The sequence below is a fragment of the Motacilla alba genome, chromosome 2 (genome assembly GCF_015832195.1).
Source record: "Motacilla alba alba isolate MOTALB_02 chromosome 2, Motacilla_alba_V1.0_pri, whole genome shotgun sequence".
Taxonomy (NCBI): domain Eukaryota; kingdom Metazoa; phylum Chordata; class Aves; order Passeriformes; family Motacillidae; genus Motacilla; species Motacilla alba.
The window spans coordinates 109,063,763-109,078,477 of NC_052017.1; the positions used below are offsets into that span (position 1 = coordinate 109,063,763).

A 14,715-nucleotide genomic window follows, 5' to 3' on the forward strand; every position below is an offset into this window, starting at 1 on the left:
CACCAAGGCCAGTGCAAAAGAAGGGGCAGGAGATGCTCCTGGCACCAGAGGTGAGATTCCCCTGCCTGTGGTGCAGACCACGGTGAGGCAGCTGTGCCCCTGCAGCCCATGGAGGATCACAGGGATGCAGAGATGCACCTGGAGGATCCTGTGCTGGAGCAGGTGGACGACCAGTGGAGGCTGTGATCCCAAGGGAATTCCACACTGGAGCAGGTTCACCGGCAGGACTTGACACCCCATGAAGAACGCAGAGTGGAGAAGGACTGTCCCCCATGGGAGTGGTCCATGTTAGAGCAGGGGAAGAGTGTGAGGAGTCCTCCCCCTTAGGAGGAAGGAGTGCCAGAGGCAGCGTGTGATGAACTGACTGGAGCCCCCATTCCCTGTTCCCCCTGTGCCCCTGCAGGGAAGGAGGTAATGCAAATCATGAGTGAAGTCAAGCCTGCAGATAAGGGAGGGATGGTGGGAAAGTGTTTTAAGATTTGGATTTTTTTCTTGTTTTCCTGCTCTGATTTGACAGCTAATAAACTAAACTAATTTATTCAACTTGAGTTACTCAAGTTTTGCCTGTGACAGTAACTGATGAGTGATCTCTCCCTGTTCTTTCCACAATCCATGAGCCTTTTGTTATATTTTTTTTCCCTTGTCTGCCTGAGGAGGTGAGGGCACCTTTGGTAGGCACCTGGCACCCAGCCAGGGTCAATGCACCACAAATATAAATATCATAAATAATCCAAACTAGCTGCATCTCAATCTTTTCACATTTTTAATCAACCAATTATGGGACACAGTGAGACTGTTTGTATGGAACAAATATACTTTGTGGATTACTGAACTCCATAAAGCTATTGAAATCTGGCATTTAGGAATAAAGGTCAAAACCTGTAAGTTTCAGATGGAATAATATTCTGTAACTTTAAATCCCCAACTGTAGAAGATAGACACTACTGCCAGTGTTCAAAGAACACTGAGATTTTGCATTTTAAAAGAATAACAATCTGAGAGAAAAATAGAAGTATGGTAGCTAAAAGAGTCAATATATTACATTTTACATATAATCATTTTTATGCCTTTCTGTTTAGTCACAAAAAATATTTAATCTGGCAAGTGTTTCTTACCTTTTTATGTTCTCTGCAGAAGAAAAAAAAATACCCATCTCTTTGCATAGTAAGCGTGCATATATTTACTTGGGGACAAAACACACAGTGGGAATAGTGTTGTTGGAATAGTGTAGGAATCACATAAAAATAATGCAGACCTAATCATTACCACAGCTTGTGCAGTCTTAATATTGGAAAGCAGAGGCATAGGAGTTATAGAAGTAAAGTAAACCATGTTGACTCCACAGTTTCTGGTAGTGAAAGTATGAAAATCCATGGCTGAATTTTTCTCCAGTAGCTCATATCTTAAGCAGTAAAGTGAAATTTTTCAAGAGTAATTTTCTTCAAGTTAAACCTGATCAACTTCAAGTGAATTTAAACCTTTTGATTATGTTTTATGATGTTTGGTATAGTGGTTTTCAGTTGTGAAATTGAAAAACCTGAGGAGATTTGAGTTTAAAGAACCCTTTGAAAGTGAACACAGGTATGACAATTTATCTCACCATTCTCAGAGCCTCAAACTCTTCAGAAAATGGAATTACTAGAAAAGAAAAAAATCCTAGCATACAATTAACATTTTTTACTTAAAAATAAATAGGGGAAGAGAATTCTCCTTAGAAATTATAAATAGCCACTATACTTACGTTAGCATCTGTGCTGAAAACTTCTTTGTACAGAACTGCCAAATTCATTCAGTTTTGCAGTCTGATAAAATTATTGCTGGTTCATATCTTTGTGATGTTCCATTTGCACAAAATATCCAGAAAGCTGCTCTTATTGGCCAGCTGACAATTTTCTCCCCCTCAGTCCACAGACTGGACTGCTCTCATGTGACATTTCAACATCTAACATTAATTATAAATCTTCATGGAAAAAAAAAAAAAAGTGAGACAACAATTTTTCATTGGAAAAATTTATTTTTTAAAATATCATACAACTTACCTTAATATATACACAGAAATATATATACATTCCTCATACGGTAGCTGGAGAGACCAAACCAAGATCAGGTTTCTTCTTTATTGCATGATGTATACATACCAAGAGATTTTCAGTCCCTGTTCAGACAAGCTTTCAATTTGAATAAGCAAGGAAGACAAATGGAGGAAAAAATTAAATATTAATATCTCTAGTTCGAGTTGGAGAACTGTGCTAGAGAAAAAGCTACTGACTTCCAGGGATTGAAAGAAAGAGCAGAGCCAGGATTCGAGTGTAGAATTTCTGCAATAGTGAAACATCTTGATTTGAACATTTTCTTTCTTCTGTGCTGTGTAGTTTTTACATATGATACTTTTTAAACCAAATCTGGTTTGCAGTCCTAACTACAGCAACCACAGTTTTGCTTGTTCAGACCAGAATAACCATCCTCCATTTATTCTGGAACCTGAAACTCCTGTTCCAGCCTCTTCCCCACAGAAGAAATGCCAAAGGAAAAGAATGTTTTAATAACGTATGGATAACCACAAAAGTAAAGCTAGAGTAATTTTATGTGAAACTTGATCTTATGAAAGAAAATCTGTATATTTTAGCTAGCTTATTCACTCTTTTAGAAAGTATAACTACAGCATTAAAGTAAGTAAATAAGAGAATACCTTCCTATTTTTCAGAGATAGAGATGGACTATCAGGTGCCTTACTAAATTCTTTGATTACAAGTAGACTATTTTATTTCAGTAAATCATTAAATGTAACCAGATGCCCCATCACACACTGCTTGCTAACTTTAAGTTAGAGTTTCAGGTGCCTTGCCTGGCTGCTCACAGGAGACATGCACAGAAGCAGCATGGTATCAAGCATGCATGGAATGAACAGCTCAATAGGGAGGCTCCATGAATCTTTGTACATTTCCAGGAAAAGAAAATCTAGGGGAAAAGTGTTGGGCTTTGTGATTTTGGATTAAGGCATTCATGTCTGAGCCTAATCTCAGGCATCTCAGCCTTTTCTTGGCTACTAAGCATGAGAAATATTTCTTAGGATCACCTCATGGATGCATGAAATGCATCCTCCATCTAAATGTTTACAGAACTGGTCTTTAAAACAGTTAATTAGAGGAACAGCATTGTATACATCTTAGTAACCCTGGACTGATCCTGGAGTGGAAAACTAAAAATGAACAATTTTTTTCTTGAAATTGCTAGGATACACTCACTTGGGATAGGACGTGTTAGCCGTTGATGCAGTTGGGATGCTTAGTGAGCACCAATCAGCTGAAAAATACTAGTGATCTCTGTCATGTGGAAGATTAAAAACACGTCTTGGTATTTTCACTGTAGTATGCTCCTGCATAATAGGTAACGTAGACTGTCGTGCATCATGTCAATGATGCAGAGGCTGTGAGCAGATCCCTTCCTCAATGGCAAACTTGCATCTAAGAATTTAGCGTATGTTGTGTAAGGAAGTTTTACAGTAGGCCTTTTGCTGCTGAGCTGTAATGCTCTAATTTAACTGCCTAAAACACCATTATAACTGGACTGGCACAAGTGATGTGTTATTCCCACAATGCTTATTAATATAGAACATTGTCATATGCTCTGAAAAACTGCTTGTAATGCACTCCTTGAACAAGTTACCTTGCTTGTTTATAAATAACCAATTTAGATCTTTTAAATCAAATAAAGGCAACTTCTCCTTTTTTATAAAAGTCTTATTTTTGATGCATGCAAATGGCTGGCCTTTATAAAGGCAGGGTAAATGCTATGAATGCAGAATATTATTCTTTTGCAAACAGTCTCAGTAATTATGCATAACTATTTTCTTTTCCTTTTTCAAAACTTGTAGCAGGATGAATGCAGCAAATTATAAGGTTATTTTAAACATCTCTTAAATGCAAATTGAGTAGAGAAACCAAGTCAACTATAAAGGCAGCTATCAGAAATTATACTCTCCTGTTAAAAATACATGTTAGATTCTTTCATTTCCCCAAGTAACCTCCTTACAGGTTTTCCCCCTTATACTTGTTGAGTGTAACTCAAAAGTCAGCTATTTGAAATGATTGATCTAAAAAGCTCACAGTCCACAAACCTTCATCATGAATTGCACACACACTTATAATCCACCTTGTAACCTTTACTTCCTGCCCCTGCCCTAGCCTCAGGCTCTAAAAAGAGTCATTTGCCATGCAAATCCTTACAGTTTTGAAATTAGCTATCCAGTAACTTATCACAATTTGTTGATAGGGTTTCCTGTACACAAAATTCACAAGGGCCATATAAAACCCAGTGTAGTTATGCAGTCAATGTAGAGTAATGACAATGAACATCCATAGGTGTTAATTCTTCTAGAAGAACATACAGAATCATCTGTGTCTGTGTTTAATTAATTTAAAGTGGTTACTTAAAATTATCTTTCTTAACTGCATAAACTCACATATTTAAAAGGATACTTTAAAAAACCTGGAAAATAGAGAATTAAAATATTATTTTCTGTAAGTTATTTCCATATCTTAGTACAAGATCTACTAGGCATAGTAGGAAAGTGCTACACTCACTTTTGATTTTTCAAGAATTTACAAAGAAACAGCAGATCCAGACATTATAGGTATGTGTCTCTTCCATGTGCCCTCTGCAATCCAGCCAAATATTTTCCAGTGCACGTATTACATGTTGCCATGCTGGGAGCCTGGTTCTACTGATGTTTAAATATTTCCTTAACACAGCTAGCCTCATGAACTTCAGTGGGCTACTCACATATTTTAAATTGAAAAAGGTATAGAACTGGGAATAGAAAGAGATTCAGACTTCACCTTCCTTTAAACTTTGAAATATCACTGGGTGGGCAAATATATGCCAACTAAACTGTGATGTGTCATATGCTCAGTATTGATATTATATTTTAATTTAATTTTGTAGCCTATAATGAACATGATGAACTGTATATATCAATAGAAATGAAAGTTTTACTTCTTAACTATAGCGGGAAATTCTTTCTTACAAAAGGAAAAAGGTGGTATCAAATACTAATTTTCTTTATTTCTTTAAGGTCTATGTGATCTCTGGTTGCATGGCTGGAGTATAGAAAATGGATGGCTCAAAGGAAGAGAATTGTCTAAGTATGAGCATAAGTTTATCTGAGATATAGCAGAGAGTAGCTGAGAACAAAAACAGAAAGATGATTGAAGAAACCTAGTACTGAAAACTGACATTAATAATTTTAATCTCATAGTTCTAACTAGCATGTTTATAAGTATTGGTTTCTTGTGTGATATTCAGAGAATGTTTTAACTTATTATTTATTAACAGTTTAAAAAGAGCATATAAGTCAAATGTGCATAAGTTCAACTTATACATATAGATATGTATGAATATATTTTTGCTGTTATGATGCCTAAAAACTAATATCTGATGTGGTTACCACATTACATTCACACTCCCAAGGACCAGTCTCTGCTGCAAGTTACAACACATACTTTTTTATAGTTAATAAAGAAAATATTGTCATTTTAATAACTATGTTATTGGTCATTATTTCCCTTCTATTATACTTAAATAGCCAATATAAGACAATATATAAAATGGCACTGGCACTGCAAGTATTGGTGTGAATTGGGTGTCTTACAGACCTGGGGCCTCAATCAGCAGAATTACAGAATCACAGAATCATCAAGATAGGAAAAGACTTTCAAGACTATTGAGTACAGTCCTTGACCAAACATGACCATGCCAACTAAACCACAGCACTGAGGGATATGTCCAGTGGTTTCTTGAACACTTCCAAGGATGGTGACTTCACCACTTCCCTAAGCAGCCCTTTCCAATGCTCAACAACTTTTCCATGATGAAATTCTTCCTAATGTCCAGCCTGAACCTTCCCTAGTGCAGCTTGAGGCCATGTCTTCTTGTCTTGTCACTAGGTGACTCAGAGGAGAGACCAATCCCCACCTTGCTACAACCTCCTTTTATGTGGTTGTAGAGAGTGATAAGGTTTCCCCTAGCCTCCTTTTCTCCAGGTTAAACATTTCCAGCTCCCTCAGCCACTATTCATAGGACTTACTCTCCAGATCCTTCACAAACTTGGTTGCCCTTCCCTGGACGTGCTCCAGCACCTCAACGTCATTTTTTGTTCCAAGCATTCACAGATTTGTCTGCTAACTTCAGGAGAGAATATGTTGTTCTTCCTGCAGAACTGGCATAGCTCAAATAGAGCAATATAATATGATACATCTAGACCAGATTTGGTTATTGATCTCTGCTGAAGCATCATATGACATGTGGTATAGCTGGTGGTGATTTTCACAGCCATAAAGGAGCAGCAAAAGAGAAAACCCACTACCACTTCTGCAGCAAGAGCCTCAACTAAACACAAAAAAAGGATTCCCTAGACTGAAGTTGCTTTTTCAGATCAGTGCACCTGAGAAATGCCCCCTGCCAGGACTGCATCAATCCCATTCTCCTTTTTAAGAAGTCTGTGGTGTTAATAAAGTAACATTTTATTTCTCTCCTCTTTTTGTTATTGTCTAAAAGTTGCAGATGCATGTAGGTAGATACCTGAAAGTAGCAGAAGGCTGAGCAGACTGTGTTGTTCATTTATCTTGCAATGCAAATAAGGTAAGGGAAAGCAATCCATTATGCACAAACAATTCAAAATATTTCCAAGTTGCCCTTGGCAAGCAGGTGCAAGCAGGTGTGTACTTATCCCAAAGACAGTTTATATGTATGTAGTCCTTTCCCCTAACAAGCTAGAGAGACAACTTATATTCCGAATTCTCTTTTCATAGGATTCCAGGCTTTTGAACGTATAAAGGCAAATTTAAAATGCATATCTGTAGTACAACCATGATCTTTATTACTTTTCATGATGTTGGACTGTGTGTTTTGTATCTGAATCCTAACACAGCAACATCTAGTTCAATGTGTGTAGGTCTCCAGGCATCAGTTTAGGAAATTATTTATGTGATTACACGTACGGCATGTTACTTATTAAATCTGCAATTAGTCCATTGAGAAGGTCTTCAAAGTTTGTTTGGGTTTTTTTTTGGTTTTTGGTTTATTTTTGGGGGTTTGGTTGTTACTTTTTGTTTGTTTGTTTGTTTGATTTTTTGTATCTTTTCCAAGTCATCTGTGAATTCTATTTTAAAATTCTAGTTCCTCATCCGCTTTACCATAAATGATGATTTACCTGATGATGACATTTTATATATATTCTCAGAAAAACAAATTATTCATTGTAAGAAGTTAAACGGTACAAATTCTTACAGCTTTCAATTGTAGGGGAAAACACAGCAGAAAGCAAGTGTAGCAGCAGATGTCACACAATGTAAATACTCTGTTGGGTCATTTTGTGGTTGTCTATTACAGAAAGATAGCTAGATAGCTGGAATAATTGCAAAAAAAAAGTGATTGCAAAAATTGACTGTGATATCAGTTATTCACAGAAAAAAAATTGTAAGGGGCAGGCTGTAATGGTACTGCATGAGTCACTAATCTTAATTTTGGTAAGTAGTTTTATTATTAAACTTCAGTCCTTCATATCAGGTTCTGGATACCAGTACTTGTCCTGCAATCATTGGTTTGTTGTGAGAACTTGATACTTACCATGAGCATATTCTATAAATTTTGCCTGTAACTCCTCTGGGACACCTTCACAATTCTTTGAAATCCTATATAACTTGAGGTGATATTTCATCACGTGTCTGTCTTGTGGATGAAGTTGATTCTGTAGGTTGAAATATGGTATTAGAATAGCATCCATACATTTGGAATTCTGGAATCTCTTTCTAGATAGGAAGATATGTAATTTCTGGTAAATCAGACACTAGAAGTAAACAGTTATAATTCTTTTTTCTCTTGTAATTGCATATTTATAATCCATGCGGCAACTTCCATATAATCAACTAGATAAGCATCTAAAAAAGAGCAGATGAGATAAACTATCAGCTGCTCTGGTTTTGATTTGACTAAACTGTGTCATATAAAAATGAAAGTAATCTTGTGAGCCATCTGCAGACATTTCCTTCTCCTCTGAGGTTTACAGAACTACCAGGAGGTGTGATCTATATGCAGTTGGGGTGCAATGCCTCAGAGGCAGGTTCTCTACTCTTCTGTTGTGTATGTACAAAGAAATATTTTCTTTCCAAAATTTTTATGGCATCTTGTAAACTGTTCATCGTTCAAAGACAGAGTCTTCTCATAGAAATAGTCCCCGTGGATTTGGGAAAGGCTGGTTCCGTATCTGTAGTAGAAGAATGATGACCAGCATGGTCAAGGGAAGTGCTGCCTGGAGGTGGTTTGGAAAGTGACTGCTTGGGAAGCTCTCTATGCTAGGTGTATCACTTACATTTTGGGAGGGCAAAGTGGACCACACCTTAGCTGCAGCCATGTTTATTAGATCAGCTGCGTGCCATAAAAAAGGCCTGAGTGTTTATCTGCCTGCTCGAGAGCGATAGGAGGGAGAAAAGGAAATAACACTACATTTATAGTATTTGGCCATTTTTGGTCTGAGACAAAAGTAACGACAATTGTGGTGAACTCTAAAGCCAACAGAATAAATCCTCATTATTTACAGTCAAACTTTCATTATTTGAAAACTTGCTAAGGTGAGATAGGTTTCAGGTAATCTTTAGATTTTACAGACCACTGTTTCTAATAGTCTTCATGTATTGCGCAGTTAGGAATAAATATACATAACTTAGTTGTACCTAAATAATGCACACCCTGATTTGAGAACCGGAAAATACAGTTGCGATTTTTCTTTTTTTTTTTTTTTTTTTGTAGAGGAAGGGGGGAAGAGTAAGCTCTTCCACATATTCTATGACCTATGAGAGAAGAAATGGCATGCTCAAGAAAAAAATAGTATGTGCATATAAGCTAGTATTTAGCAAAATTTAACTTTCACCCTCCTGTGAGGAGAAAGACTATAGGATTTGGTTTTTTCATCAACTTCAGGAGACTTTCCAAATACAATAACATCATCCTGATAATATCAGATTCTGAGCTTGTTATTATGACTCAGTAACATATTTGAAAAACTTGGGATGTTGATTCAGGTCCATATGGCATATGATTAAAAAAGGAAAGTTCCATTACGTGTAATAAATGCTGTGAAGCACAAACTGTCAGGATACTTGGCAATAGCCATTCTTTAAATCAATAGTATAAAACACACTCTACAACTATGACACCAGTATCTGTAAATGGTTAACTGTCAACTGTCAATCCCAACGGCTTTGGTTTCCCCTAAGTCCACACAAACCCATATTTTATGGTTTTCTTTTTGTCACCACTGTGCTAACACTAATTTAGGAAACGCAGTGACTCCATTAGTATCTTCTGGGATATTTTCTTAATTATCTTGTAACTCAGCATCTCTTGTTCAATTGTAGAGAATATAATTTCCATTGTAGAAGTGGCACATTAGATTGAATTGTCATGCTGTGAAGAAATCATTCTGCACACATATGGCATTTTCATGTAACAGCTGATACCAGTTCTTTTGTAAGAGCTGAAACTGGAATTTGTATTGAAACAGTGTTTGACTGTATTGAAGCAATGCATATTTATATATATAAACACTTGCATAAGAAGTGGAGGTCACAGATTTCTGCTTAACAGGAGTATTACTGTACACAAGAATAAAAATTGGCAGTAGACATCAAAAGTAATTTTGCTATGCAGGAAACAAGAATAATGTTTTTCAGGTGGCTTACGAGATAATGTCAAGCCTAAAACTTCTATAGCAGTTCAGGTAAATGCATTCTCTGGGTACTGAAGCTAAGAAATCAGCCTCCAATGTTATCTTAGTAGTATTTGACCCTTCTATGGATGCAAGAAAATGAAACTGGACAAAAATACATCCATAATAAACAACTGATTCCATCCATGGTCAAACCAGTAACATCTGATACTGCAACATCACATAAATATTGTTTAGGTAAAAATTCATTATGTATTTTAATGCAACATCTTTCTGCAGTATTTTCAGGTTATCTACTCTGGTTTACAATACTCTGTAAATATTTACACACACACACACACACACACATATATTCACACTCATACATGTTATATATACTGAGCTTTTAGCCATAGTTCCAATGGTTGCAGTTTGAAGGCAGTTCACCATTTCTCAAGTTTCCTATTGCCAATTCAGTTAGAGAAGCAACAGTTATGATCTCCTGTTGGGTCAGGTCCAACTCATGAAGTAAACAGTATCTATAATCAATAACAAATGTTTTCTTTCGTAAGATGAACTTGACCTTTTTCTGCTGTACTTCTAGATTTACACAAGTCTTTAACTCCCTTAAGGCAGAAGTGTACTTCTCTGTTGAGGCACTTGGTTTCTGCGTATGCTGGCAAACTTTACTGGATTCAGCTACAACATTTATTGCAGAAAAAAAAATCTATTTCAGGAGTACAGACTCTTTTTTTTTTTTAAATCCCATCATGAAACTTAGAGAGTACCCCCCAGCTCTCTGCTCTGGTGGGTACTCTTCAGTGGGTCCTCCAATACAGCAAACAGCATAACAGGTTTTCTTTCTACAGCAAAGGCAGTGCCCCTAACTGTCACTATATGATTCCCAACCATTTTCATGGGAACAACAGAAGGAACTTTCAAGGCAAGTTGGATGGGGCATTGAGCAACCTGGTCTAGTGGGAGATATCCCCACTCATGGCAGAGTGGTTGGAATAAGATGATCTTTAAAGTCCCTTACAATCAAAACTATTCTGTGATTTAGGAGCACCTGGAATGTGTAAGAATGATGCAAATAAATTAAATATCAGCATGATGCTGTCATTTAACCATTGCAATAGAACTAAAAAGATTACTCCAGGGGGTCCACAGAAATACCAAAAGGAAGTCTAATCCTGACTGCAGCAGACAATATTAGAAACCAACCAAACCAACCACAAAGTCAGATTAGCTTCAGGGGCTCACGGAACTTTTTTTTCCCTCCAATGTCCTTTTCTGTCCAAGACCACCATTGCAACACCAGAGGTCTCGTAACAGAAGTTCATGTTATGTACATGAAGCAGCTACCTATGAAGAGATGGGAACTAACACAAAATATTTCTTTCTGTCTTCCAACAGCCAGTTATGATGGCAATGACTGATAAATGTCCCCACATTTTTTCTATTTTGTTGTATTTTCAGTACTGAAAACAATGAAGGTATTTCAAAGGCAGTTGTAATGAGGCACTCAATTACTACAGACTTAGGCTTTTAGCATGGGCGATGAGATGTGAATTAAACCCGCATGATTTGGAACACAAAGGCACTAAAGGTGAGGAAACACAATAGTAAAAAAAAAAACAAAAAACAAACCTGAAGTAGGACAGACATAAATAGGTGGAAATGAAGTCAAAACCACAAAACATAGAGAAGTGACAGTAACAGCAAGCATTTTCTTTCTAAATGTTACTGAGGTGACAAAGGCAGCATTCAGAAAATAACAAAGGAATGTGTACCTGTTTCGACAACTGGCTGATTGTAAAAATTTTTGCACAACCTCACTGTCAAACCTGAAACATTGCAGCTGCAACAACATTTTTCTCAAGAACATTTCTGAGGCATACTCAAATCCTCTGCTTAATGTTATACGGACAGGAATCAAAGCTAAATTTAGAAGCAGCTGTTTTAACAGAATTTTGTTTTTCTCATATTTTTAATATTTTTGCATAAGTGGGAGTGAATAATGAAATCTGGAAAGGTGCTATCTTCCATGCATCATTTCCCACTGAAATATACGTATGAGGAGGAAGATCCAAAACACCAGACTATGTGAGTGCTCGTTTAGAGTGTTTGGGGGATGCTACCACGTTCTTCTTTTTCCTTGAGGGGTTGAAGGTTCTCAGGGCTGTCCTGGTTGTTTTCTTGATAAAACGGGCTAAGCACTGTGGTAGTTGGTTTGGCGTAATTCTCTCCCCGCTCCTCTCCCACAAACTGTGTATTTACGGAGAAATAAGGTTTAATGTTACCAAAGGAATAAGGCAAGGCGTAACACGGGTGCTGCTGAGAGGACAAAGGAGGGAGAACAGGCACGGAATAGATGGATACAGAAAACCATGAATAATTTCTAACTCGTTACAATCCGAACAAAAAAATACCTAAAGTATTTCGATAATATTCCTAATGCAGTTTATAATCTGGGCGAAGGGAGGAAACACGGGGGGAAAAACACCCGGCATAACAATATCCTGCAACTCGGGAAGGTGTGCCAAGTCCCTTCGCTCCGCATTTCGTGGGTATCTTAATCCTGGGTCATCCAATTAAAGAAAACCTCCTTCGGCGGTTTTACGAGCGCAGCACATCAACTCCCTTTGTTTACACACTGGAACAAGATGTTCTTTCCTGTTCCGACAAGAAAAGGAGCTGAAACGCTAACGCGGGGTCCCTGCGCGCTGCCACCGGCCCGCCCGGGGCTGCCTTTGGTTCGGCATTCCCGCAGCGGCTCCGGCCGAAGCCAGGAGGGCGCGGGCGGGCACCGCCGGGCCGGGTGACCGCCCCAGTCGTAAGTAGGAGCCAGCGATCGGCTCGCACTCCGGGGGAGGGCCGGGCGCTATGTTGGGCCGGTTTTACGGAGCGCGGTGCGGCGCGAAGCGGGCAGAGGGCGGAGAGGGAGGCGAAGGGGCCGAGGGGGCTGCCCTCGCCACCACCTCCGACCGCCGCCCCCGCCCCGGCAGCGCCCCCAGCGCCGCGTCCCCGGGGAGCCGCCGCGGAGCACCGCGGGAGTTGTAGTGCGGCGGCGCCGGCCGGCCCGCCATCCCGCTCCCCTCGCCGCCGCCCCCGGCCCGCGGCCCCGCTCTCGCGAGGCTTGGGGGGCGGGCGCGCTCTGGGGCGGGGGGCGCCGCCGCCGCCGCCGCCGCCGTGGGGATGTTGGGCGCGGGCGCGGTTCCCCCGCGTGACGTCAGAGCGCATTGTTGTGAGCGCGGCGGAGCATCCCTCAAGCTGTCACAGCTGTGCCGCCGCCGCGGGGAGCCTCTGCCCCCACCCGCCTCCTCCTTCTCCTCCTCCTCCGCCCCCGCCCCTCCCGCCCCGGGGGCTCCAGAGCTCGGTGTCACCGTATCATTGTCCGTGCGGAACCCCTCCGGGCCCCCCCCCCCCACTCCCGGTCCGCCCTCCCCCCGCTCCCCCCCCCCCGAACCACCTCAATGAGATGCAAACATGAAAGACAAGAGGAAGAAGAAGGACCGCACCTGGGCCGAGGCTGCCCGCCTGGTAGGTGCCGCGGTGGCAGCGGCAGCATTGTGTGTATGTCTCTGTGTGTGTGTGTGTGTCTGTCTGTCTGTGTGTCTGTGTCTGTGTGTGTGCGTGTGTGCGTGTGTGCAGGGCGAGCGCGTCCCGCCGCCGCCAGCCCGGCGCGCTGCCCGCCCGCCGCTTTGTTGCCGGCGGTCGGGGCCACTGTGAGGCGGGACGGGAGGGGGAGAGACAGAGAGAGAGAGCGTGTGAGTGACTCTGGGGGAAAGAGTGTGCGAGGCACTCCAGAACGAGGGAGAGAGAGCCGGGGCGTGTGTGCGAGGGAGCGGGCAGGAGCGCGGGAGTGCCCGTGCGGGAGCGTCGGGAGGGTGCGGGTGCGGGTGCCCGGCTCAGCCGGGCTGGCGGTCCGGGCAGCCCGCGGCTCTGCCGCCCGTCCCTGCCTGCTGGAGAAGAAAAATACCTACGTCCCTTCTGCGGTGTGTGCGTGAGGAAATGCCTCTATTCTTTTCTTCTTTCTGCATGTGTGTGTGTGTGTGTGTGTGTAAATATCTAGGGACCGTGTCTATCTCTGCAAAGTTCGTGCATCAGATATCCAGAGGAAATCCCTCTTTTTAATCTAGGGAAAAGTGAAATACCCGGGATTTGCCTTTCCATACCTTTAGTGGGGACAGGACAGGGGTGAGGGGCGTTAGAGACAACTCTGACCGGGGATTGCGCTTCACCCTCTCTGCTTCCACCACGGAGCTGGGCAATGTAACCCGCTTCTGGAAAGGCTCCGTGGCTCTGGAGACTCGGTCCATTCCCACTTCATTAAGAAACTGTCTCCCGTACCCTACTGTATCTGTTTTCATGATTCTGTATTACTGTTTGCTAAGTGTAACAGAGTACATCGTTTATGTTGTTTTTTTCCCGTTTCGGAGTACGTCTGGGTTCTCTCTATTCGAGGAATTTTACAACAAATAGTTACGCACGGTACAGCACGTATGGTTGTACACGTCCGTATGCGTGTCTTCTGCAAAGTTGGGTCTGGTTCAGCTCCAGCCGAGTGCGTAGAAAGATGACAAAGCTGGAAAGATAGGCTCCTGGCTACGTTGCTTTTTTGTATCTACACAAACTTTATCTTTTATTCATCTCTGATACAGATTGAATTGTTTAAGTAACATGCCATACTAGTGTTGCATCTGTTTCTGGTAGTGCGTAATGCTACCTTATTACTATTATTTGTTTAGTGTATTTGTGAAGCACTTTCCTTGTAAAAATGTTTTCACCTCATTATATGAATTCCTAGATAGGAAGTTCAGCCTCTCTCTCCTACGTAAATAATGATCAGGTATTAGACAGACACTACCTATAGATGTCTCTGTAAGCTGTATCGAGGTACTCTGGTAGGCTTGGGCAGTGCTAAATTCTGATGTGGATCGTTATACACCCCCCAACATTTTGTAATAATGCAGCACTAGTGAAGATGCTCTGATATGGTGTCGCTACTG

At 40.8% G+C, this 14,715-nt stretch overlaps 1 protein-coding gene across 5 annotated transcripts in view; it reads left to right on the forward strand.

Annotated features, from left to right (window-relative positions):
• The first annotated feature begins 11,640 nt into the window (after window positions 1–11,640).
• Window positions 11,641–14,715, forward strand: part of ASXL3 (ASXL transcriptional regulator 3) — a 127,505-nt gene continuing 124,430 nt past the window's right edge. For 3 of the 5 annotated variants that reach the window (XM_038127190.1, XM_038127188.1, XM_038127189.1), the window contains exon 1: window positions 12,843–13,246. Coding sequence is in view for 2 of the 5 variants with exons in the window: in XM_038127188.1 (XP_037983116.1) it covers window positions 13,193–13,246 (54 nt within the window). In the remaining 3 variants the exon portion in view is untranslated. Of the gene's footprint in view, window positions 12,540–12,842; window positions 13,247–14,715 lie in introns of those variants that run through there. The other 2 variants (XM_038127191.1, XM_038127194.1) reach the window with 2 other exon arrangements.